At 37.4% G+C, this 25721-nt stretch overlaps 1 protein-coding gene and 1 pseudogene across 2 annotated transcripts in view; both read left to right on the forward strand.

Annotated features, from left to right (window-relative positions):
• SCFD1 (sec1 family domain containing 1) overlaps positions 1-25721 on the forward strand; it is a 113087-nt gene that overhangs the window by 69966 nt on the left and 17400 nt on the right. For both annotated transcript variants that reach the window (XM_019983565.2, XM_070775421.1), the window contains 5 exons: positions 526-596; positions 3689-3768; positions 9962-10024; positions 11860-11935; positions 25395-25448. In XM_019983565.2, coding sequence (XP_019839124.1) covers positions 526-596; positions 3689-3768; positions 9962-10024; positions 11860-11935; positions 25395-25448 — 344 coding nt within the window. The remainder of the gene's footprint in view (positions 1-525; positions 597-3688; positions 3769-9961; positions 10025-11859; positions 11936-25394; positions 25449-25721) is intronic.
• Positions 3775-7084, forward strand: LOC109575440 (oxysterol-binding protein-related protein 9-like; annotated as a pseudogene).

A 25721-nucleotide genomic window follows, 5' to 3' on the forward strand; every position in this document is an offset into this window, starting at 1 on the left:
CATTTCCTTCTCCAGTGCATGAAAGTGAAAAGAGAAAGTGAAGTTGCTCAGTCGTGTCCGACTCCTAGCGACCCCATGGACTGCAGCCTACCAGGCTCCATCCATGGGATTTTCCAGGCAAGTGTACTGGAGTGGGGTGCCATTGCCTTCTCCAAAGTTGTCCTTACATAAGTATTATTTAGCATCCCCCTTTGCATTTCAAAAGGGTTGTGTTTTAGAATTATGTGATTATCCTACCTATACCATTTTTTTCTTTTTGAGTTTATATCTGAAACATTAATCTCAACATTATAGACAGTTTGGAAGATAGACTGCAGATGGTAATCCTGTAGTCCTGTAGTATTTCATCTTTTTCCATATCTGTATTTTACATGATTTTAATTTAGTGCCTGTAACGTTAAATCATTTGAATCAAGCTTATTTTGTCACATTTATGTATGCCTTGAGTTTATAGTCTTGACTATAATACATAACAACTGGAATTATGAAAGTCTTTTTTTTCCCTCATCTGTTTCCCCTTTGTAGCAGGAACTCCAGAAGATAAAATGAGGCTGTTTCTTATCTATTACATAAGTGCCCAGCAAGCACCTTCTGAGGTATGTCCTCTGTATTCAGTTATTGGGAGGAAAGGGGGATACTTACTTGTTTCAAAAATAGAAGTAAAAACCACTATGGCCAAATGATCATTTCATTCCTTCCTTTAAAAGAAAAACAGTTTCTTAAGGCTAGTTCTATTTGCTGCTGAATTTTATAGCAGTATTTGTCACCAAGAGAACGATTTACTTATGAAATATCTCACCACTTTTAAGTTGTTTGAACATGAACAGAATTCAGGTGGCCAAAATTCCTATTTCTGGAAATAACTATTCTAAACTAAGTTAACCAAGTTTTTGCTCTACTTTTTTTCAAAGATTGAGCTTACCATTTCTCATGATGTGATGATCCTAGAAGTTCCATTTCTCTAAGCTGTAGCCACTAATACTTACAAGAAATTAAGCTTTAACTGAAAAGTTTGGTAATATTTTGCGTTGTTTAAGACTAATGTCCTTTATAAAATACAAAGAAGTCACTCGGAGGAAAATAACTTAAATTCCAAAAGTTATATAAATAATTTCGTAAGATTAAACTTCAGATTCATATCTGTCATATGATTCATGTAAAAATAGCATTGAAATTTTGTACTAAAGTAAAAAAAAAAAGCTACTTTTATATTAGAATAAATTTCTAAGAATTATTGAAAAATGATTGGTTTTCCTTTCTAGATTTTTTTTTTCCCTCAGTGGAAGAGTAGATTGTGGGATATTTTGTTGTTTTCGTTTTCTTTAATGAGCCATCAACTGCTTTTGAGGGAAAAAATTTTTTAAGTGTGCAGAGGTAATTGACTTACTCTGAAGGAGAGCAGTGATTTTTGTATTGTTGCTGCATCAAAGACCTGTTCACTCTTTCTGATATTAACTTGTATAGTTTTACTAGATGAGCAACTAGCGTAAGGACCTTGGGAAAGACACCTAGAATGATAACAGCTGTTGCAAACTGCTTTCCCTTGCTGATAGCAATTATTTTTCTGATGTCTGGTAGATTGTGAGGCTTCTTTTTGTTTGACATGTTAAAACAGAAAAGTAAACCAGTATTTGCTTTAGGTCAATTCTGCTTTATACTAGGAATATGTCTCTTGACTTTTAATTTAGTTAGAAAGTTCAGTAGTCCCCCCTTATCCAAGGGAGAGATAATCTAAGACCCCCATTGGATGCCTGAAACCATTAATAGTACCAAATGCCCCCTCACTACCATATATACTGTTTTTTCCTATACATACATACTGATGATAAAAAGTTTAATTTATAAATTAGACACAGAGATGAACAAAAACGGCTAATAAAATAGAATAATTATAACAATATACCATAATAAAAAGTTATATGAATGTGGACTTTCTCTCAAAATACAGTTATTATACTCATCCTTCTCATGTTGATGATGTCAGCTGATAAAATGCCTGTGTGATGAGATGAAATGAGGTGAATGACGTAGGCATTGAGACGTAGCATTAGACTACTATGGGCCTTCTGACGTGAAGGAGAATCATCTGCTTCAGGTGATCCTGTGTCATCAAGCCATGACGATGTTGATGGTTAGATGTCAGGAGCAGAGGATGTCACTGGTTGGGGCAGGACTGAGCAGGACAGCATAAGATATCATCATGCTTTTCCAAACGGGGCACAATTTAAGACTCATGAATTGTTTGTTTCTGGGAATTTCCATTTAGTATTTTCAGACCTTTGTTGACCACAGGAGCTGGAACCTGGAAGGCAAAACTGCTAATGAGAGGTGACTACAATATAAGTTTCTTTCTAGAAAGATCTCTGTCATTAATAGGTGTGTACCTATAGCTTAAGGGATTCTAAAAATCTATCTATAGTATTTTCTTAGGAATATATGAAAGTGCAAATTGCTCAGTTGTGTCCAGCTCTTTGCTACCCCATGGCCTATATAATCCATGGAATTCTCCAGGCCGGAATACAGGAGTAGGTAGCCATTCCTTTCTCCAGAGGATCTTCCCAACCAGGGATTGAACCCAGGTCTCCCACATTGTAGGCAGATTCTTTACCAGTTGAGCCACAAGGGAAGCCCAAGAATACTGGAGTGGGTAGCCTATTCCTTTTCCAGCAGATCTTCCTGACCCAGGAATCAAACCAGGGTCGCCTGCGTTTCAGGCAGATTCTTTACCAACTGGGCTATCAGGGAAGCCCAGGAATTTATGATTTATTTATTTTTGGTAAGAATTATGTCTTTTTATAAGTAATCATTAAGAGGCTTGGGGCAAATTTTGACTATTGATGTCAGATTGAAAGTGTTAGTTGCTCACTTGTGTCTGACTCTGCAACCTCATGGACTGTAAGCCACCAGGCTCCTCTGTCCATGGAATTCTCTAAGGCAGGAATACTGGAGTGGGTAGCCATTCCCATCTCCAGGGACTCTTCCCAACCCAGGGATCAAACCCGGGTCTCCTGCATTGCATGCAGATTCTTGACCATCTGAGCCACCAGGGCAGCTCACTGTCAGATTAACAGCTCCCAGAATATGAAGCAGCTCTGATTGATGGTGAGCTTAAAAGTTTCTTTTCTTAGAAAAGTTTTATGATGGAGTTGCTGTGATAGCTCCCGTGACATAAATTCAACTGGACTTTACTCGTTAGGAAATAAAAGACTAAGAAAGAGAACTATTTAACTGTTAAAAAGTATAGATCACCTGTTGTTCAGTTAATAACTTTGGACATTTACAGTGAATATGAGATGGGACCACCTGATTCTGCAGTGATTCCCCTAAGTCAGCGTCACTGCCTTCATGTTTCCAGTTTTGAAATATTCTTGATCAATCCAGATCTTTCATTTAATGCTTATTCCAAGAACAAACAATCTATGTCAACAGTGGAGGAAAAACTGACTCTGTTGGGCTTGCTGAGGGATGACAAAACACCATACTGCTTAGGTGATTTGGGAGCCTGTTAAAGGTAATTTTCATTGTATGTGATTTTTGTCTTGGTTACTCATTTGGGTGCTCCCTTAAGGTACCACTCCACTTACTTAGGTGCTCATGCCTTTAGTCTAACTTTTTGATTAATCAGATGACAACAAACAAAATGGTCTCTTTCATGAAAGTAAAGGTTTTTGTCATATTCTTATTTCAGGCTGATTTGGAGCAGTACAAAAAAGCTTTAACTGATGCAGGATGCAACCTTAATCCCTTACAGTATATCAAACAGTGGAAGTAAGTTTTGTTTTATTCTTAAGTTCCTGTCATTTAAGAAAGTATAGTGGAAGTCAAGTTCCAAGAAAACTGGAAATGTTACCAAGAAAATTTAATAGTGCCTTATTATTTTTTGTTGTTGTTCAATGGCATAAATATGTATTTCCCCCCCACTTTTTCCACAACTTTATATAAAATAGTGCTGCCTTTTCTTTATTTGCCTTTTCTTTCTTTCTTTTTTTTCCCTATATTTTCTTCACTGGTGTGAGATGAAAAAGTCAAAAACTGAAATGTTTTGGGTCAAATGGCTCTAAAACATTTTTAAGATGTTTTAATTTTCACTAGTAATTAGAGAACTGCAGATTAATATAATGCAAAGATTTAGAAAATGTGCCAAGGATCCAGTAAAATTGATGTGTTTATACTCCACTATTAGAAATATAAATTGTCAAAATTTTGCTCACTGGTATAAAAGGTATTTTTAAAAGAAATAGCTTTGACCTAGCTTTCTCTTAAGAATTAATCCCAAAGAAGAAACTAGAGTTACAAAATCTTAGAAGCAGGTATAATAATCAAATTTTGAAAATCAACCAGATTGTCAAGGAATAGGGTTGAAATTATATCATTTCTACAAGGAATGCCATTGAATCATTACAAATCATGTTGTGGGTTGATTCAGCAGAAGGGGGCAAAGAGGGGTGCTTGGAAGGGGCCCTCGGCTCCCCTGGAGGCAGAGAGGGCTGGGGCCTTGGTGAATGGCTTTCTTGCTGGCCACTTGCGGAATGATTAGACCCACTTCTGGAGGGTCTGGGAGAGGGTCTGGCTCCCATCCCTGAGTTCCCAGGGACTCTGCTACTTGCCCAGGCCTTGGGCATGAGTGTGATTCTCTCCTTGCCTCCATCCCGTCGCCCCCTGGGGGTTTGGATTCAGGATTTGTTCCTAGTGTCCAAAACTTTAATAAGAAACTTACAGAGGCTGATGCTTACCTACAGATCTTGATAGAACAGTTGAAGCTTTTTGATGACAGACTTCAAAACTGCAAACAAAGATGATGAACAGAGAAAGGAAATTGAAACCCTCAAAGAGACAACAAATAGCATGGTAGAATCAATTAAACACTGCATTGTGTTGCTGCAGATTGCTAAAGACCAGTATATTGCAGAGAATCATGCAGATAGAATTATAAGTACTATTAATCCTGTGGATGCAATAGTCCCTTGGAACCTGTGGTCAACACAATGCCTTCCCAGACTGTCTTACCTCCAGAACTACTCAGAGGTTCTGTAAGTCAGAGCAGCATCCATCTTCTCTACCAGTTGGACCTGTATTAGCAACCTTGGGACATTATCAGACTCCAACACCAAATAGTATAGGCAGTGGCCACTCACCACCTAGTAGTAGTCTGACTTATCCAAGCCATGTCAACTTGTCTCCAAACAAAGTCCCAGAGTTCTCTTACTCTAGCAATGAAGATGAATTCTATGATACAGATGAGTTCCATCAAAGTGGCTCATCCCCAAAACACTTAATAGATTCCTCTGGATCTATTGATCCAGTCTTGACACACAGCTGCTCGGGAAATAGTCTAAAGCACCCAGATACCACAGAATCACTTAATTCTTCCATGTCCAATGGAACAAGTGATGCTGACCTTTTCGATTCACATGATGATGGAAATGACGAAGGGGAGGCAAGGTCAGTGGAAGAGCACAAAAGCGTTATCATGCATCTGTTGTCACAGGTTAGACTTGGATCTTACAAAGGTAGTTCTTCCAACAGTTATTCTTGAAAAAAGATCTCTTTTAGAAACATAGGCAGAGTTTTTTACACATCCGGACCTGTTTGTGAGTATTAGTGACCAGAAGGATGCCAGAGACCGAATGATTCAGGTTGTGAAATTGTATTTCTCAACCTTTCATGCAGAAAGGAAAGGATCGATTAACCAAAAAGCCATACAACCCCATTTTGGGAGAAATCTTTCAGCGTCAGTGCACATTACCAAATGATACTGAAGAGAGTGCAGAGCTAGTTTCAGAAGGACCAGTTCCCTGGGTTTCCAAGAATAGTGTAACATCCGTGGCTGAACAGGTTTCTCATCATCCACCCATTTCAGCCTTTTATGCTGAATGTTTTATTAAGAAGATACAATTCTGTGCTCATATCTGGACCAAATCAAAATTCCTCAGGATGTCAGTTGGGGTGCACAACATAGGGCAGGGCTGTGTCTCGTGTCTAGAGCATAATGAACATTGTATTCTCACATTCCCCGGTGGCTGCGGCAGGTCTGTCCTCACGGTGCCCTGGGTGGAACTAGGCAGAGAAAGCAAAATTAATTGTTCCAAAACTGGCTATAGCGCAAATATCGTCTTCCACACTAAACCTTTCTATGGGGCCAAGAAGCACAGAATTACCCCTGAGATTTTTTCTCCAAATGACAAGAAGTCTTTCTGCTCAATTGAAGGGGAATGGAATGGTGTAATGTATGCTAAACATTCGACAGGGGGAAATGCAGTTTTTATAGATACCAAGAAGTTGCCTATAGTGAAGAAGAAAATGAGGAAGCTGGAAGATCAGAATGAATATGAATCCCGCTGCCTTTGGAAAGATATCACTTTCAACTTAAAAATCAGAGACATTGATGTAGCAGCTGAAGCCAGGTATAGACTTGAAGAAAGACAAAGAGCAGAAGCCCAAAAAAGGAAGGAAAAGGAAATTCAATGGGAGACAAGGTTGTTTCATGAAGATGGAGAATGCTGGGTTTATGATGAACCATTACTGAAACATCTTGGTGTTAATTAGGTTGGGAAACAGAGTTTGCTCCTGGTTCCAGGGCAGGAGGCATAATTAAGTGACAGTCTTCCTTTGGGAGAACCTGTTCACCCCCTTCTTATTGCAGTGGTTCCTATCTCAGAGATAGTAGATTTTCTGATGCAGATGAACAATTAAAGCAAGCAAAGCTTCCCTTTTTCCTGTCTGGGAGTTATAGTGTTGATTTTGGTCTTGAGAAAAACTTCAGGTTTTGAAAACAAAATATCTGCTCCTTTTCCAAATCTCATGGTGTAAATCCCAATCTTAAACTCTGCATTCTAGTACTGCTATTGAGATGTACAACATTTGTTTCCTAGATCATATAATCTTGGGTTCTATATACACATATATATAATATAGGTGGTGCCAGATTTTTCATAAATACTCCATTTACTGTAAATATCAGTTCCTCTGAGTTTTAGAAAATTTAGCACAGTGTATTAAAATCACGTGTTAGGAAATTTCATGGTCTCACCTAAAATAATTTTTATTTTGGAATTGAACTATTATTAAATTGTATCTAACTCTGCCACAGTTTAATTATACTCAATGCTTTTAAGGCTTCATAAAGTAATTTTCCAACAACCACAAAAAAATCATGTTGTGGAAGACTTGTTCAGTGACCATCAGGAAATGGCCATGTATGTTATAAAGTGAAAATATAGTTTACTATTCAGTGATTTGTTTGATAAATAACTTCCTTTGTCTCAGTGATTAGGGACTCTTCTAAACATTAAGAATATAATAATGAATTAGCTAGGGAAGGCCTCGGCTTTCATTGAATTTACATTTGTGTTGAACAATTTGTCAACAAGCAAATGAATGAGCAGAGTTGTGTTAAACCATATTCACCATATTAAGTGATATAAATAAAATAAGTGATAAGATCTTAATTTGTTGTGGGTATTAGCTAAAATTTGTTGAGATCAGGGAAAGCCTGTGGGTAGGCAGCCCTTGAGCCAAACTTGGTTTTTATGGTGTAATCCTCTCTTACCTTTCCGTTTATCTGCCTGCATGTGCGTGTGTGTGTGTGTGTATAGATATACACATATATACATATAAAGCATAACTAAAATGACATTCACTTAAATGCTAATAGTGGGTAAATCCAAGTAGTTGAATTTTTTTTTACCTTTTGGGTTCTTTATTTTCCAAATTTTCTTCAGTAATACTTTTAAATTATTTCTTAAAATAATTATTTTTTTAAGAGTAGGGGATTGAATATGCTTTTTTACCTCAGCATATCAAAAAATATGCATGGTATGAGACACATACCAAATTGTTAACAGCAGATATCTCTGAATTGTGAGTTTACAAGTGCTTTTTATTATCTATACTTTTGTTTTTTCAAGTTTTGCTTTTATTTCATTGTGTTCTTATAAGAAAAAAAGTAGACAACAAACCTTAGTTTAACAGAAGGTACTGGAAACCATCTTTTCCGACTTTTATAACATATACACTTAACACATTTGGCTGTGTCGTATGTGTCGTTGTGTTTTACATTATGTGGAACTCCTTAATCAAACATTTGATGTTAAAAGAGTGAAGACAATCTTGGGCATCATTTTACTTGGTTATAAAATATACAATTTCTGGTTCGTAACATTTTTCTTTCTCATTATAAGAGTTATACCAGTTTATTGAAGAATATTTTAGAAAACTGAGAAAGGTATAAAGAAAATAAAAATGTACCTGTAATCTCCCCATTCAAAGTCTACAAGTAACCTTTAGTGTTTATCCTTTTATGCATATTACATGTTTTTCAATCAGGAAGTCATTGTTACAGATGCAGTTTGTGTTCTAGTTTTCCATTAACTTTCATCATGCCAGTTTTTCATTGTCTTAAATACAGCGGACCCTAGAACAACCTGGGGGTTAGGGATGCCAACCCTCCACACAGTTAAAAATCAGAGTATTACTTAACAATGGGCTGGCCCTCAATATCCCTGGTTCCTCATTTGAGGATTCAACCAACCACAGATCATGTAGTACTGCAATATGTATTTATTGACAAAAATATAAGTGGACCTACACAGTTCCAAGCCCATGTGGCTTAAGGATCAGCTACAGTCTCCAATGGTTGTATTTAGTATTTGCTTGATATTCAGCCATATAAATGTAATACTCTTTATTTAACCCCTTTATTGCTTAGATATAACATATTATTTATATTTAGATATTGTTGTTTCTAGTGAAAAGTAAATTTTTGTTAAAGGCAGAAATTCCAGTCTACTGCTGAAAACCATTGATTCACATCCTCCTTTCTGAACAAAATTGTGACTTTTGTGTTTGAAATTTCTCTAATGATATCAGCAAATTTTGTCCCGATTGAAATAGTGTATTTTTAGTGTTTCATCTTCAAATCTTAGTGATTTCCATTCTTTTATTTTTTACTTTCATAAGATGTTCTTATATTTACATAGATAATTTTTTTTCCATTGACTAAAGCATTGGAAATGATTAGGAATTATAAAAGAATACTGATTTGCATAAAAATGTTTATGGCATGCTGTTAAAACATTAAAGAATAGTGTGTACAATATGATACTGATTTTGTTTTTAAATCATATATATTGTGTATACATATGTCAAAAGATTAAAAGAATATATGCCAAAATCTTAACAGTGTTTACTTCTAAGTGGTAGAGGTCTTCTAGGAGCATTGTGTTTTCTGGATTCTCTGTAGTGAACATATTCCTAGAAGGAAAATATTTTTTTTAATGCAGCTAAGTGCCATATTTTTGCCCAGCCTTCAAAAATTCTATAGCTAAAAACATTCTGTACATTTAGAAAGATCTGAAAATAAATGACTGTATGCAGTTCAATATAAAAGTGTGTATGTAACTAAAAAGGAAAATCACTGAGTAGCAGAATTAGAATAGCAATAATAAAGAAAGTGATTTTGAGCTGAATCTTAAAAGGAAATGTACAGTTTTTATTGGAGAATATACAGTGAATCTGTATCCCCAAAGGACAGGACAGCATGAATCAAGGCATGTGTCTGGGAATGTGGGAGTATGGAATGTGGAGAACAGTAAAGAGATTAATCAGTACATAATTGTTCTTTTAAAACAGAAAGTCTTTATTTCATGTTAATGATCCTTAAGTTTGAGGAACTAATAATGAATTAGTGGTTTTTAAAGAATTTCAGTGTTTTGGTAACAATTGCTCTGTACTTGAACATTATTTTTCATGGTTGCAGATTATGTAATCAGTGTGTATAATTGTGCTCATTGTATTGAAACATTGTATTAGTTGAAAAATTATTTCTTTTCAGAAACTGCATAGTAAATCTTATGATTAGTTAGTAAATTTTTAAATGCCTAGTTAGTAAATGTTTCAGTGCTGTGATACTAAATGTTAGCTCAGCTAATTAACTTTTAAATATAACTTTCTTATTTCATAGGGCTTTTGCCAAGATGGCTTCAGCTCCCACCAGCTATGGCAACACCACCACTAAGCCAATGGGGTACGTATTTTTAATAATTCTGATTGAAGAAGTCTAGTACTCCAGCCATAACTGGACTTTTATGCCTTGAAAACTGTGTGACATTTCATGTGCAGAAAGTTTTCATTGTGATATAGAGCAAATGTCAGCATGCTTTTTGGCTTCCTTAGGTAGGTTAAATTCTAATTTTAAAATGTAAATTAATGTATTTTACATGGTAGGGCTTCGTATGCTTCCTTGTTAAGACATTATGTTTTTCGTTTTCAGAAGATACATGAATTTCTATCAGTGTTGTTGATAATACAGACATTCAAGACCTAGCTTTTAGATGGAACTAGGCATAGTGCTAAATGATAGAGAGGAAGTACTCAGGGCTGGGTGTGACTTCTGACTCCCAAAAAATCCTGTACAGTATGTGTGATTTTCAAAGGAGCTGAACAAAGTGATTCTAACTGCTCTTTTCATTACCATACTAGCTTCAAATTCCTAGCTTATTTTTTGAAGCTTAGAACAGAAACATGAAACTGGAGGAAAACAGGTTTACCCTGGCCCCACTCTGAGCTGCCGATTTTAATGAAACAATTTCCAGAAAACCAAAGCACTTGGCCTAAGGCAGGAACATGTAAGCACTTGGCAAAATGAATCCAGCTGGCCTCACCTTCAGACAGTGCTGTGCGGGTTACCACTCTTACTCCCTGAGTTACCTGGTACCTGGGAATCACCTCAGAACTAGTCAGTCCAACAGAGATTACGTTTTCTTGTTTCTGTTAAAGAAATGATTTCCATCCTGCCCATCTCCTCATTTCAGAGGGGAAGAGGACAGGATAGGGAAAATGAAAATATATTTGGAAAACTACTTCCATGTATTTAATAAAATAGGCTTTCCAGTTTTCTGTCCTAAAACCTTACTGAATCTTAAAAGCCTATTAGATTTCTTATGGACTTTGTAGTTGAGGATTTTAATAAAATGTGTTATAAGAAAATCTTGGATGATTGAAGGCCTTCCCTAGCCTTCTAATATCAAAATGCAAGATTTCCATTCTGTCCCACAAAATACCCTTTGATTCCACATAAAATACTTTTTGAACCACAAATATAAAACCAATATGATAAGTCATTTGTGTTATTTTTGTTGGTAAAATACAGACACTGGACATTCTTACTGAGTTGAAGTAAAATTCGTCGGGCATTTTGTGCTATCACATTTTTATGTGATAGATTTTGTGTGCGGGACAGAAGAGCAAACAGTGCAGGACTAGGTCTAGCAGCTGTGATACAGAGAAGGTTGTAGCTTCCGACCTGTTCAGAGACTCCCAGACATACGTGTTTTCAGTATGTCAGTGTGTTCTGAACTCCTAAAGTGAGTCGTCTTAATTACTGTCTTTGTTAAATTGAATATAGTTGATTTACAATGTTGTGTTAATTTTTGCTGTACAGCAAAGTGATTCAGTTATACATGTATATACTTTTTTTAATATTCTGGATTACTATCTTTAATACATTGTTTTAACATTAAGACAGGAAATTCAAAGAACTCTCTTTAGCTAATAATTTACCTAAATATTGATATGTAGCTAAGGCTTAGCAATTAAAATGTTCATTTTGAGGACAGCACTCTAGTTTTACATCTTATCGACTGGTCAGAATGTTTTTTTACTGTTTTATTGTTAAATAAATTTGTGGCAGTGATATCCATGGAAGTTAGACGTTCTCAGGTCACTTCTGTTCAATGAAAGCAAAGGTGGTAGGCACAGTGAGCTTCATCAGCGTGTGTTGTGTAATCAGACAAGCATTTTACCTGTAGTTAATCAGACAGAGAACTTGTACTTAGTGCAGTGCTCTTCTTTTGCACCTAGTCTCTTATCACGAGTCATGAATACCGGATCACAATTTGTGATGGAAGGAGTGAAGAACCTGGTATTGAAACAGCAAGTAAGTACAGCTGTTAGAAAACACACTGGTAACTTTTGAATATAAATGTTAACAGGTTGGTTGCTTAGCTAGAGCAGCTTCTAGATGTATTCAAGCACAAAATTAGGAATAAAATGAAATCAAGGGGTCCTTTACTGGTATGTTCAAGAATATGAGAGTATTTTACATATATAATTCAGAACTCTATAATTTTATGCTTTTTTAAAAAATTTGCTCTTCTTACATTAATGACATTTTGATTTCCTTCATCAGGTTTGTGAAAATAAGTTAATTGAAAAACATGAACTTAATCTTAAAATAATGAACTGTTACATAAATGCATATCATTTAAGTTTTAACATATATTAGAATATTAATAGTCTAAAAGCCTGTGTAAATTACAAGTATTTTAAATAGAACTTGTGTTTGGGAATAATGCAACTATAGCTTGATTTCACATTTCATTTTGGAATAATAGTTTTAAACATAAGACTTTTAATGGTGTTTGTATTTCTGTTGTTTTTCTGTTTTTCTAATATATAGATATTTCTGCTTCAGAGGGATCATTAATTGCTTTGGCTTCTTTTCAAACTGAACTTGTTTTTAACTTTTTGTTACGGAATTTTCAAATACACATTAGTATGTCAAGCTCTCCTGAACCCTTCACCAAGCTTCAATACTCAACATGGTGCCATTCTTGTTTCATCTTTCCCACTTACATTTTTTTATTTGTTTTTAGGGATATTTTAAGGCAAATCTGAGACATAGTATTTTACACATAGATACTTCAGTTTGTAGTGAGAAGGATTGTAAAGGCCAATTAAGAAAAGAAATAGAATATCAGTTATTCAGATCTGAATATTGTTTACTTGTTTTCAGAATAAACTAGATCTTTGTTTCTCTGAACTTCTTCCACACTTTTTATCTTTCTTACTATATTTACCTGTGATATTTTGTATTGATGTTGTTTATATTTTCTTTTTTTCCCACTTTTATTGAGATACAGTTGACATATATTGGTTTTTGTTTTGCTTTTTTAATTTGTTTTTGGCTGTGCTGGGTCTTCATTGCTACATGCGGACTTTCTCTAGTTGCAGTACACGGGCTTCCCACTGAGGCGGCTTCTCTTGTCCAGCGTGGGCTCTGAGGCATGTGGACTTCAGTAGTTGAGGCACACAGGCTTATGAGTTGCCCCAGAGCATGTGGGAGCTCAGTTCCGAACCAGGGGAGCGAACCCATGTCCCCTGCATTGGCCGGCAGATTCCTAACCACTGGACCACCAGGGAAGCCCCAACATGTATTGTTTTACTTCTTGACAGCAAGAAATTTTTTTTCCCCATCTTTGAATTTTCCATAGCAGTGTGGAAAAGTATTCAATTTTTGTTTGAATAAGTAAATAACATTGTATTGTAAAAACCTGTAGTGTTAATGAAGAACAGTGAAAAATCTTAATTTCTTAAGATTAAATTAAAAGGCTGATTACTTCCTAACTTTCCTTCAGAGACATTCCAGATTGCATTGCTTTCTAAGTACTTGGGAACACTTTTTAGCTTAATTATCCCTCTTCGGAATTATTTTCAGTCCTTCCCCTCTGTGTCTCTTCTGGTAATAGGCCACTACTGAATACTTAATCCACTTTCTAACTGGTTCTCAGTACTTCTGGGGGTCAGTTTATCTTTATTCTCTCGGACTGCTAAAGGTGAAAAGGCATAAAAACAGGTTGGACACATTAGTGCCCAACATACTGTACTTACAGTTGAACCTAGCACTTGTTAAAAAAAAGAAGTTACTCACGACAGTTGTTAAAGTACAGTAAGGCAGACTTTATTCAGGAGGACCATTGTGAAAGGCCAACGTTGGCACCACTGCAGTGGGGTTTTGAAGTCTGGGAGAGAGATTGGGCTTAACTCCAAATACATCAGGGAAAAGTGGGAAATTAGAGCTCAGTAGCAGGGTATAGGTATCGGTGGATGGAAAATTACTAAGAGAAAACATCAGGGCTAAAGGAAGATTCTGGCTAAACCAGCCTAACGGGATTCTTGATGAAGGCAGGCTAATGAAATTGGACATCTCCTGAGAGGTGGTAAAAGGTGAGGAAACTGAAAAGATGTCAAGGATGGGGAGATACCGAGGAGATGTGGGTTCTATCTGTAAACTGACTTAGCAGATTTCTTTCTAAAAGTGGATAATGCAGAGATGGACACAGAAGTCCAAAAGTCAAGGCCCAGTTGAAAAAGAGTTTGAAGAGCCTCAAAAAAGAGTATAGTCTTGTCTAGGAGAGAATCTAGTCATGCCACTCTGCTTATCATCAACTATGGACAGAATGATTTTATATGTGAGACAGAGGAGGGACCACTAGTTTCTAAGATTCTGTCTGACTTTTGTCAGACACACTGGCTATTGTATGAGTTTGTTGTTGTTCAGTTGCCAGGTTGTGTCCTACTCTGCCTCATGGACTGAGCACACCAGGCTTCCCTGCCCCTCACTGTCTCCCGGAGTTTGCCCAAGTTCATGTCCATTGAATAGGTGATGCCATCCAACCATCTCATCCTCTGTCACCCTCTTCTCCTTCTGCCTGCAACCTTTCCCAGCATCAGGGTCTTTTCCAATGAGTCAGCTGTTTCCATCAGGTGGCCGAAGTATTGGAGCTTCAGCTTCACCATCACTTCCAAAGAGTATTCAGGGATGATTTCCTTTAAGATTGACTGGTTTGGTCTCCTTGCTTTCAAAGGGACTCTTAATACCTGTGGTGGATTCATTTTGATATTTTGCAAAACTAATACAATTATGTAAAGTTTAAAAATAAAATTAAGTTAGATTTTAAAAAAAAGAGTCTTTTCCAGCTCCACAGTTCAAAAGGATCAATTCTTCAGTGCTCTGCCTTCTTTATTGTCCAGCTCTCACATCCGTACATGACTACTAGAAAGACCATAGCCTTGACTATACGGACCTTTGTCAAAAAAGTGATGTCTCCACTTTTTAACACACTGTCTAGGTTTGTCATAGCTTGCCTTCCAAAAAGCAATCATAGTCTAATTTCATGGCTGCAGTCACCATCCCTAGTGATTTTAGAGCCTAAGAAGAGGAAATCTGTCACTACTTCCACCTTTTCCCCTTCTGTTTGCTGTGAAGTTTTGGGGCCAGATGCCATGATCTTAGTTTTTGTAATATTTTTTTTAATTTATTTATTCTTAATTGAAGGATAATTGCTTTGCAGTATGGTGTTGGTTTCTACCAAACATCAGTATGAACCAGCCATAGGTATACTCATGTCCCCTCCCACTTGAACATCTCTCCCACCTCCTGCCCCATTCCACCCCTCTAGGTTGTTACCACGTTGGGTTTGAGTTCCCTGAGTCATACAGCAAATTCCCATTGGCTCTCTTATAATATTGAGTTTTAAACATGCTTTTCCACTCTCCTCCTTCACCCTCATCAAGAGGCTCTTTAGTTCCTCTTCACTTTCTGCCTTTAGAGTCGCACATATCTGAGGTTGTTGATATTTCTCCTGCCAATCTTGATTCCAGCTTGTAACTCATCCAGCCTGCCATTTCTCATGATGTGCTCAGCATACAAGTTAAATAAACAGGATGACAATAAACAGCCTTGTCATACTCCTTTTTCAATCCTGAACCAGTCAGTTGTTCTATACAGAGCTGTAACTATTGCTTCTTGAACTGCACACAGATTTCTCAGGAAACAGGTAAGATGGTCTGCTATTCCCCTTTCAGTGGAAACAGTAGCTGACTTTATTTTTGGGGGACTCCAAAATCACTGCAGATGGTGACTGTAGCCATGAAATTAAAATACGCTTACTCCTTGGAAGGAAAGTTATGACCAACCTAGACAGCATATTAAAAATCAGAGACATTATTTTGCCAACAAAGGTCCGTCTTGTCAAGGTTATGGTTTTTCTAGTAGTCATGTATGGATGTGAGAGTTGGACTATAAAGAAAGCTGAGCGCAGAAGAATTGATGCTTTTGAACTGTGGTGTTGGAGAAGACTCTTGAGAGTCCCTTGGACTGCAAGGAGATCCAACCAGTCCATCCTAAAGGAGATCAACCCTGAATGTTCATTGGAAGGACTGATGTTGAAGCTGAAACTCCAATACTTTGGCTACCTGATGCGAAGAGCTGACTCATTTGAAAAGACCCTGATGCTGGGAAAGATTGAAGGCAGCAGGAGAAGGGGACGACAGAGGATGAGATGGTTGGATGGCATCACCGCTCAATGGACATGAGTTTGGGTGAGCTCCAGGAGTTGGTGATGGATAGGGAGGCTTGGCGTGCTGCGGTCCATGGGGTCACAAAGAGTCAGACACAACTGAGCAACTGAACTGAAGAGTTTTCTACAGTTTGTTATGATCCACACAGTCCACAGCTTTAGTGTAGTCAATTTCTGGAATTCTCTTGCTTTCTCTGTCATCCAGTGGATGTTTGCTATATGATCTCTAGTTCCTCTGATTTTTCTAAACCCAGCTTGAACATCTGGATGTTCTCAGTTCACTGAGAAGGCTTCACTGCTGAAGCCTAGCTTGAAGGGATTTGAACGTAACCTTACTAGCATGGGAGGTGAGGGCAATTGTCTAGTGGTTTGAGCATTCTTCAGTGCTGCTCTTCTTGGAAATTGGGATGAGGATTGACCTTTTCCAGTTTTGTGGCCACTGCTGGGTTTTCCAAATTTGCTGACATAATGTGTACAGCACTTTAATGGCATCATCTTTTAGGATTTAAATAGCTCTGCTGGAATTCTGTCACTTGCACTGGCTTTATTGGCAGCAGTGCTTCCTAAGGCCCACTTGACTTCACACGCCAGGATGTTTGGCTCTGAGTGAGAGACTACACCGTTGTGGTTATCTGGGTTATTAAGACCTTTTTTTGTATAGTTCTTCTTTCCATCTCTTCTTGATCTCTTCTGCTTCTGTTAGGTCTTTACCATTTCTGTCCTTTATTTGGCCCATCTGTGGATGGAATGTTCCTTTGATACTTCCAGTTTTCTTGAAGAGATCTCTATTCTTCTCCATTCTGTTGTTATCCTCTGTATCTTTTCAGTGTTCACTGAAGAAGGCCTTCTCTTGTTTCTCCTTGCTATTCTCTGAAGCTGCATGTAGTTGGGTGTACCTTTCCCTTTCTCCCTTGCTTTTCACTTCTGTTCTTTCCTCAGCTATTTGTAAAACCTCCTCAGACAACCACTTCGCCTTCTCGTATTTCTTTTTTGGGGGATGATTTTGTTCGCTGCCTCCTGTGCAATATTATGGACCTCTGTCCATAGTTCTTCAGGCGCTCTCTTTACTAGATCTAATCCCTTGAATCTCTTTGTCACTGCCACTGCATATTCATAGGGAATTTGATTTAAGTTGTACCTGACTGGCCTAGTGGTTTTGCCCACTTTCTTTAAGCCTGAATTTTGCTATAAGGAGGTGATGATCTGAGCCACAGTCAGCTCCCAGTCTTGTTTTTGCTGACTGTATAGAGCTTCTCCATCTTTGGCTACAAAGAATGTAATCAGTCTGATTTCGGTATTAACCATTTGGTGATGTCCATATGTAAAGTTGTCTCTTGTGTTGTTGAAAAAGGGTGTTTGCTATGACCAGTGTGTTCTCTCTTGGCAGAATTCTGTTAGCCTTTGCACTGCTTCATTTTGTACTTCAAGGCCAAACTTGCCTGTTACTCCAGGAATCTCTTGACTTCCTACTTGTGCATTCCAATCCCTTATGATGAATAGGACATTTTTTGTGTGCGTGTTCTAGGAGGTCTTCTAGGTCTTCATAGAAATGATTGATTTCAGCCTCTTAGGAATCGGTAGTTGGGGCATAGACTTGGATTACTGTGATTTTGAATGGTTTGCCTTGGAAATGAACTGAGATCATTCTGTCATTTTTAAGGTTGCATCCAAGTACTGCATTTTGGACTCTCTTGTTGATTATGAGGGCTACTCCATTTCTTCTAAGGGCTTCTTGCCCACAGTAGTAGATACAACGGTTATCCTAATTAAATTCCCCCATTTCCATCCATTTTAGTTGACTGATTCCTAAGATGTTGCTGTTTACTCTTATCATCTGCTTGACCATGTCCAATTTACCTTGATGCATGGACCTAACATTCCAGGTTCCTATCCAGTACTTCTTTACAGCATCGGATTTTGCTTTCATCACCAGACACATCCACAGTGAGTATTGTTATGATATGACCCAGCCTCTTCCTTCTTTCTGGAGCTATTAGTAGTTGTCCTCTGCTCTTCCTCAGTAGCGCACTGGAAACCTTCTGACCTGGGGGCCTCTTCTTTCAGTGTCATAGACTTTTGTCTTTTTACATGGTTTATCCGGTTCTCACAAGTAGCATGCAGGAGTGGTTTGTCATTCCCTTCTCCAGTGGATCACATTTTGTCAAAACTGTCCACTATGACCCATCTACTTTGGATGGCCCTGCATGGCACGGCTCATAGCTTCACTGAGTTATGCCAAGCCCCTTTGCCACAACAAGGCAGTGATTCATGATGGGGAGTCTGCGACTATGTGCAGTTGAAGAGGAGAATTCATATCTTGCTGTTGGAAGGAAATCCCAGTAGTAAAATTGCCTAAACAAAGGAATCCTTTCACAAATAACTGATGGCATGGAGAAATTACAGGCTTCAGTCTTTTCAATACCCATATTTACTCTTTGAACTTATTACCTTAGAGTCACATGATGTACATCCCTGAATGATGCCTGTAAGAAGTATCTAAACTGATTCACTTAAATATTTTCTTGTGCTAACAAAAGATTTGTTTTCTTTGAAGTTTGCAAAATATAAAAACAGATGATCCTCTGTGACCTCAAACCTTCCTGTTCTTAACATTGCATATAACATACTGCTTTGATATAGGCAGTTTTTCATTTACAGAAGTAAAATTTGAAATGATTGGTGGTTACCTGTTTCTACGTCACATTTCTGTCACCACTGCTAGGAGAGAGCCAGGCCAGTGTTGTTCTTTTTTAATAGATGTTCAAAAGACTTTTTAGTTTCAGAATTCAAGGAAATATTCACTCATTTGGGGGACATTGGTTATTGATTGGGGGATAGCGGTTCATTGTAAATGTAAAATAAAAGTATTATAAAACAGTAAATTCAGTATGTTTTAACAAAATACAAGATACTCAAGGGTATATAACTAGGTTTTAAATGTTAGTTTTTCTAGGTGAGAGTATTCATCTCTGACTTATTTCAGTATGATAAATTACTAGAATTGAATTATGGAATCAAAAGGGTGAACATTTCTAATTGTCCTTGGTAAATATTACCAAATTGCTGTTCAGAAAAGATGTACCAATATGCAGTGATTTACAGTGCTTGTTTCTCTACATCCCTCCCAGACCTCAACCTGTGTGTATGTGTTGGTGTGTAATCTCTGTAAATTCAGTACTTTTAAAAAGTCTCTTGCTCTAGAAATATTTAAACACATAGCCATTTTTAAAGTTACACTGTCCTAATGTTTTAAAATTTAAAGGAACTGCTACAGGTTTTAAGAGATCTGGGGCAGGTTGGGAACTGAGAAAAGAGACATCAAAGAAGAAGACTTGTAGAGATGAATTCTTTGTTTCACGCTTGTAAAATTCTAATTTATGCCTCACATCTCTAAATACTGGTTTGGATTTTTTTTTTATCTGAATAAACATTTTAAGTTATAAAAAATATAGATAGAAATAATAGGATGTTTTGTCATGTCCAGTTTTCTAGGTCGCTTATAAGAGCTTTTTATACCTTTTTGTTTCTTGGGCAGCATAAGTTTTATGCATCACAAGTATCAGCTATCACCTAAAACCACTGGAATGATCTTTGCAGGTTTGGAATATATTTATTTGAGGACAGTTGTTCAGTTCAGTCGCTCAGTTGTGTCCGACTCTTTGCAACCCCCTGGATTGCAGCACGCCAGGCTTCCCTGTCCATCACCAACTCACGGAGTTTACCCAAACTCATGTCCATTGAGTTGGTGATGCCATCCAACCATCTCATCCTCCGTCTTCCCCTTCTCCTCCTGCCATCAATCTTTCCCAGCATCAGGGTCTTTTCAAATGAGTCAGCTCTTCGCATCAGGTGGCCAAAGTATTGGAATTTCACCTTCAACATCAGTCCTTCCAATGAACATTCAGGACTGATCTCCTTTAGAATGGACTGGTTGGATCTCCTTGCAGTCCAAGGGACTCTCAAGAGTCTTCTCCAACACCACAGTTCAAAAGCATCAATTCTTCAGGACTCAGCTTTCTTTATAATCCGACTCTCACATCCATACATGACCACTGGAAAAACCATAGCCTTGACTAGACAATTGTACAAGAATATAATGGTGAATAGTATAGTGTTGTTGTTGTTCAGTCGCTCAGACATGTCTTACTCTTTGTGACCCCATGGACTGCAGCACTCCAGGCTTCCCTATCCATCACCACCTCCCAAAACTTGCTCAAACTCCTGTCCACTGAGTCAGTATACCATCCAACCATATCATTCTCTGTCGTCCTATTCTTCTGCCTTCAATCTTTCCCAGCATCAGGGTCTTTTCCAATTAGCTGGCTGTTTGCATCAGGTGGCCCAAGTATTGCAGCTTCAGCACCCATCCTTCCAATGCATATTCATGGCTGATTTCCTTTAGGATTGACTGGTTTGATCTCCTTGCAGTCCAAGGGACTCTCAAGAGTCTTCCCCCAACACCACAGTTCACCACAGAAGCATCAGTTCTTTGGTGCTCAGCCATCTATATGGTCCAACTCTCACATCCATACATGACTAATGGAAAAACCATAGCTTTGACTATATGTATCTTTGTCAGCAAAGGGTTGTCTGTGCTTTTTAATACACCGTCTAGGTTTGTCATAGCTTTCCTTCCAAGGAACCAAGCATCTTTTAATTTCATGGCTGCAGTCTCTGTCCACAGTAATATTGGTGCCCGAGAAAAGAAAACCTGTCACTGTTTCCACTTTTCCCCTTCTGTTTGCCATGAAGTGACGGGACAAGATGCCATGATCTTAAGTTTTTGAATGTTGAGTTTCAAGCCAGCTTTTTCACTTTCCACTTTCACTTTCATCAAGAGACTCTTTAGTTCCTCTTCATTTTCCGCCTTTAGAGTGGTATCATCTGCATATCTGAGGTTGTTGATGTTTCTCCTGGCAGTCTTGAATCCAGCTTGTGATTCATCCAGCTCAGCATTTCACATGATGTACTCTGTGTAAGTTAAACAAGCAGGGTGACAGTGTACAGCTTCGTTGAACTCCTTTCCCAATTCTGAATAAATCCACTGTTCCATATCTGGTTCTCACTATTGCTCTTGACCTGCAGACAGGTTTTTCAGAAGACAGATTATTGCCAAAATGATTTTATACTGGGGGCTTGTTTTAAAACAGCCTAGGAACTGGGGAGTGGGTGAGAATACCAATAAAACAAGAGTTTGTCATAAGTTAATAATTGTTGAAACTGAATGATGGAAGATTGGATGTGTTTTATTCAGTCCATGTAATCTTGTTTCTTTATTTTATTGCTATTAATGTCTGTGGCTTGGAAAAAATATACTACTTTATATATTTTATTCTTTGCTATGCTATACTAAGTCACTTCAGTCGTGTCCGACTCTGTGTGACTCCATAGACGGCAGCCCACCAGGCTTCCCCATCCCTGGGATTCTCCAGGCAAGAACACTGGAGTGGGTTGCCATTGCCTTCTCCAATGCATGGAAGTGAAAAGTGAAAGTGAAGTCGCTCAGTCGTGTCCGACTCTTAGCGACCCCATGGACTGCAGCCTACCAGGCTCCTCCATCCATGGGATTTTCCAGGCAAGAGTACTGGAGTGGGGTGCCATTTTATTCTTTATTCATCTGTAAGAACCCCACTCCAGTACTCTTGCCTGGAAAATCCCATGGACAGAAGAACCTGGTAGGCTGCAGTCCATGGGGTCGCTAAGAGTTGGACACGACTGAGCAACTTCCCTTTCACTTTTCACTTTCATGCATTGGAGAAGGAAATGGCAACCCACTCCAGTGTTCTTGCCTGGAGAATCCCAGGGACAGGGGAGCCTGGTGGGCTGCCGTATATGGGGTCGCACAGAGTTGGACATGACTGAAGCGACTTAGCAGCACCAGCAGCAGCAGCAGCAGCAGCATCTGTAAGATGGGGATGTTGGATTTACTGTGTAGATCCCTTCTGACTTAGAATTTTAAACTTTTCCAGTGACTGAAATCACAAAATATGACTATGATCATAAAAGCATTTAGGATTTTTAGAAATTAATTTTTCACTGTATTTTCTTCTCTAATGTTCATATATTTGAAATTTGAACATAGTAATCCTTAATTTAGGATATTCAGGTGTGCTTTCTACTAATAAAAATTTAGTTAGTAACCTAGATAATTAGTCCTGAATATTCATTGGACTAAAGGAAATCAGTCCTGAATATTCAGTGGAATGACTGATGCTGAAGCTGAAATTCCAATACTTTGGCCACCTGATGCAAAGAACTGACTCACTGGAAAAGACCCTGATGCTGGGAAAGATTGAAGGTGGGGAAGAGAGAAGGACGACAGAGGATAAGATTGGATGGCATCACTGACTCGATGGACATGAGTTTGAGCAAGCTCCAGGAGTTAGTGATGGACAGCGAGGCCTGGTGTGCTTGAGTCCATGGGGTCACAAAGAGTCAGACACAACTGAACTGAACCTAGATAATAACATTTTTCACTCTATTTCTGAAGCAGTTTCCAAAAACAATGAAAAACACACTTGTTGTTCAGTCGCTCAGTCATGTCCGACTCTTTGCGACCCCATAGAGTGCAGCACTCCAGGCTTCCTTGTCCATCACAAACTCCCAGAGTTTACCCAAACTCATGTCCATGGAGTCGGTGATGCCATCCAACCATCTCATCCCCTGTCTCTCCCTTCTCTTCCTGTCCTCAATCTTTCCCAGCATCAGGGTCTTTTCCTATGAGTTGGCTTTTTGCATCAGGTGCCCAGAGAATTGCAGCTTCAGCATCAGTCCTTCCAGTGAATATTCAGGTTTGATTTCCTTCTGGATTGACTGATTTAAAAACATGCTTGGGAATTTTTTAAATAATGGGCTTTCATATGAGTAAATCTCATTTGTATGCCTTTTATTGAGGTACACAATTGTTTTGTGTCTTTAAGATGAGTGAACAGACCATCTGCTGAGTGAAGAAAATTATATGGTTTTGTTATGCTGTTTTCTGTCTGTTAGCTGCCACAGTTCAGTTATTTCAATTAGAATTTTAAGGATGGGGAACCTGATGGGCTACAGTCCATGGGATTGCCAAAGAGTTGAACATGAGTCAATGACTAAACAACAGTAATTATCTTGTATATAAATTATTATCAATATAAGATTGATTCTTTAAATCACTAACTCAAGGCTTCATTTAGGCTAGGTAGAGCAGTAGTTGGTGACAGAGATCTCAGAAGTTGTTTCCTGAAGTGTTCTTTCTTAAGCCTTTAAGGACACTGTGTATTTCTTTTATCATTCTCTACACTGGAAGTTTTCCTTAATATGTGACAATCTGTGAATATTGTATAACGTGGAAGTGGTTGATGACTCTTTCAGTGTTACCTGGTTGTAAAGACCAAACAAAAACATAAAGAATAGTCTCTGGGCTCTTAAACTTTTGAACTGTTCTGCTAGAGAGAAATTTTTCTAGTGTTTTTTAATGACCTGTTCACTGGTAGGCTTATTTTCAGATACACCAGAGCTATTAAATACAAAGTAAAATTTAATTTTTACTTTTATGCTAAGTGAAGTATTCAATTTTCCAGTTATTTTTGCAAATACAGTAAAAGTAATATGAGTCTTATGGCTTTACCAATTATATAAAATCTTTAGTGAATTTTTCTCCATTGCATATACCTAATAGCATAGTACAGTTCAGAGTTAAATGTAAATTAGAGAAATAGATATAATTTTAGTAAAATGCTATAATTTATAATGTTGCCTTGCTCCAGAATTCTTTTATTATTTCTTCCTGTTTTGTCACAGAGTACTTCATCTTTTGTTGGTGTTACTAAGAATAAATATGTAACTAGTTTTCTTAAAGCATTTTTAAGATTTAAATCTGTACCCAGTTATTCTTTAGAGAAGGGTATGATTTAGACTCACATTCTTAAGTGAACAAACTCAAGTTTATTTGAAACAAAACTTAAAAGGTACAATTTTGAGCTACCTTTTTTCAGATTTTAAATAGAATTCAGGAAGTACATTCAGTGAGCTTGAACATTTGGTTCTTGTGTTTATATTAAGGAGTTCCTGGCCAACAAAAATATCTAGAGTATAATGAAATAACTTTAATTTTATTTGCCTAAGATTATCTTAAAAGATTTCTACTTGCAAATCTAGAAAAAGAAAAAAGAAATGCATATTTTCTGTCTGGGCAAAGCACCGTTTTCCTTAGTGATAGTCCATTTTAGTAATAGTAAAATGTTTTATGACCTAAAGAAAGTAAAACTTGTGAAATAGTAATGTGTTATCTACTATTATGTGAATAATGAGATTTAAGGTTGCCTCTGTTGTATGAAATCTCCAAGATACAAGATGATTCTTTCCAGAATATTCTCTACAGTTCACAAAGGAAATATCAGTTCAAAGTGGGCAGAAAACCATTCCAGTAGAAATGAACTTTGAATAGGCATAATAGTCACTTAGAAAATTTTTTGTACCCGATGTGTTATATTCAAAATAATGGTTCAAATGGTTAGATTGAAATAGAACAGTACAATTTCTTATCCCAATGCATGTAAGCATGTCAAGAGGCAATCTTCTGTCAGCACCAGTATTATACATTTCATGTTCAAAGTGGAATTTGTTCTGTAAGAAGACAGTGCAGTATGTCACTGAAAATTTGAAGTCTACCTGAGACAAAATTAAAAGTTGTGTATGCATCCATTTCCCCATTTTTATGAAAGTGCACAAGTATCTTTGTGTTCTTTCATATCTTTTGTGCTCTTTGTGTATCTTTATACATACAATCAAAGATTATACATTAGATACACAAGTATACATAGATACACAAGTATCTAATGTATAATCGAAGATTATACATTAGAAATGAAAAGCTGTTAGGTCATGTAATCTCATATATTAATATTTTTGTGAACTATGTACTGTGTTTTTAAAGAAACTTAAATATACCGAAAGGAAATGAAAAACGGAGGCAGGGTTCTTAAAAACTTCCTAGTATTAAAAAAGCAGATATCCAGCAAAGTAAAAAGCCCAAATATATATTTGTACTAAACCTAGATACACCTACACATTTTTTAAGATTACATTTGGAACCTTGAGTAGTGCCAAAGATATTTACATGTATGACACCATTCATAGAATACTTAATCTTAGAATGTGTTTGAAAGGTAGACATACTGAACTATAGAATGATTAGGTTGTCTTGTTACTAAAGAAGAATTTTGGTGTGTCATTTCTTCTGATATTTAACAAAATACTCAATGATTTCTTCCACAGAATCTACCTGTTACTCGTATTTTAGACAATCTGATGGAGATGAAGTCAAACCCTGTGAGTAGCATATAACGTTGTACTTGTAAATTCCTGAGCGTACCAAACTACCTGTACCAAAGGTGATAAGCTCAGTGTGTTGTGGGCTTCATCTCAGCAGAGTGCGTGAGGGAAAGGAAAGAGTCCACATCCTCAAACAGCAGTTTTTAGCCATTACTGCATCCACTCTGGCCGGCTCTCATGCAAAGTAAATGTAGATCATATCCTATATATATCCTAAGGAGCAAGTTTCTATAAGTAAAAGAGAACTAGTGAGCATCAGTTGGTATAATA

This window comes from Bos indicus, chromosome 21 (genome assembly GCF_029378745.1).
Source record: "Bos indicus isolate NIAB-ARS_2022 breed Sahiwal x Tharparkar chromosome 21, NIAB-ARS_B.indTharparkar_mat_pri_1.0, whole genome shotgun sequence".
Lineage (NCBI taxonomy): Eukaryota > Metazoa > Chordata > Mammalia > Artiodactyla > Bovidae > Bos > Bos indicus.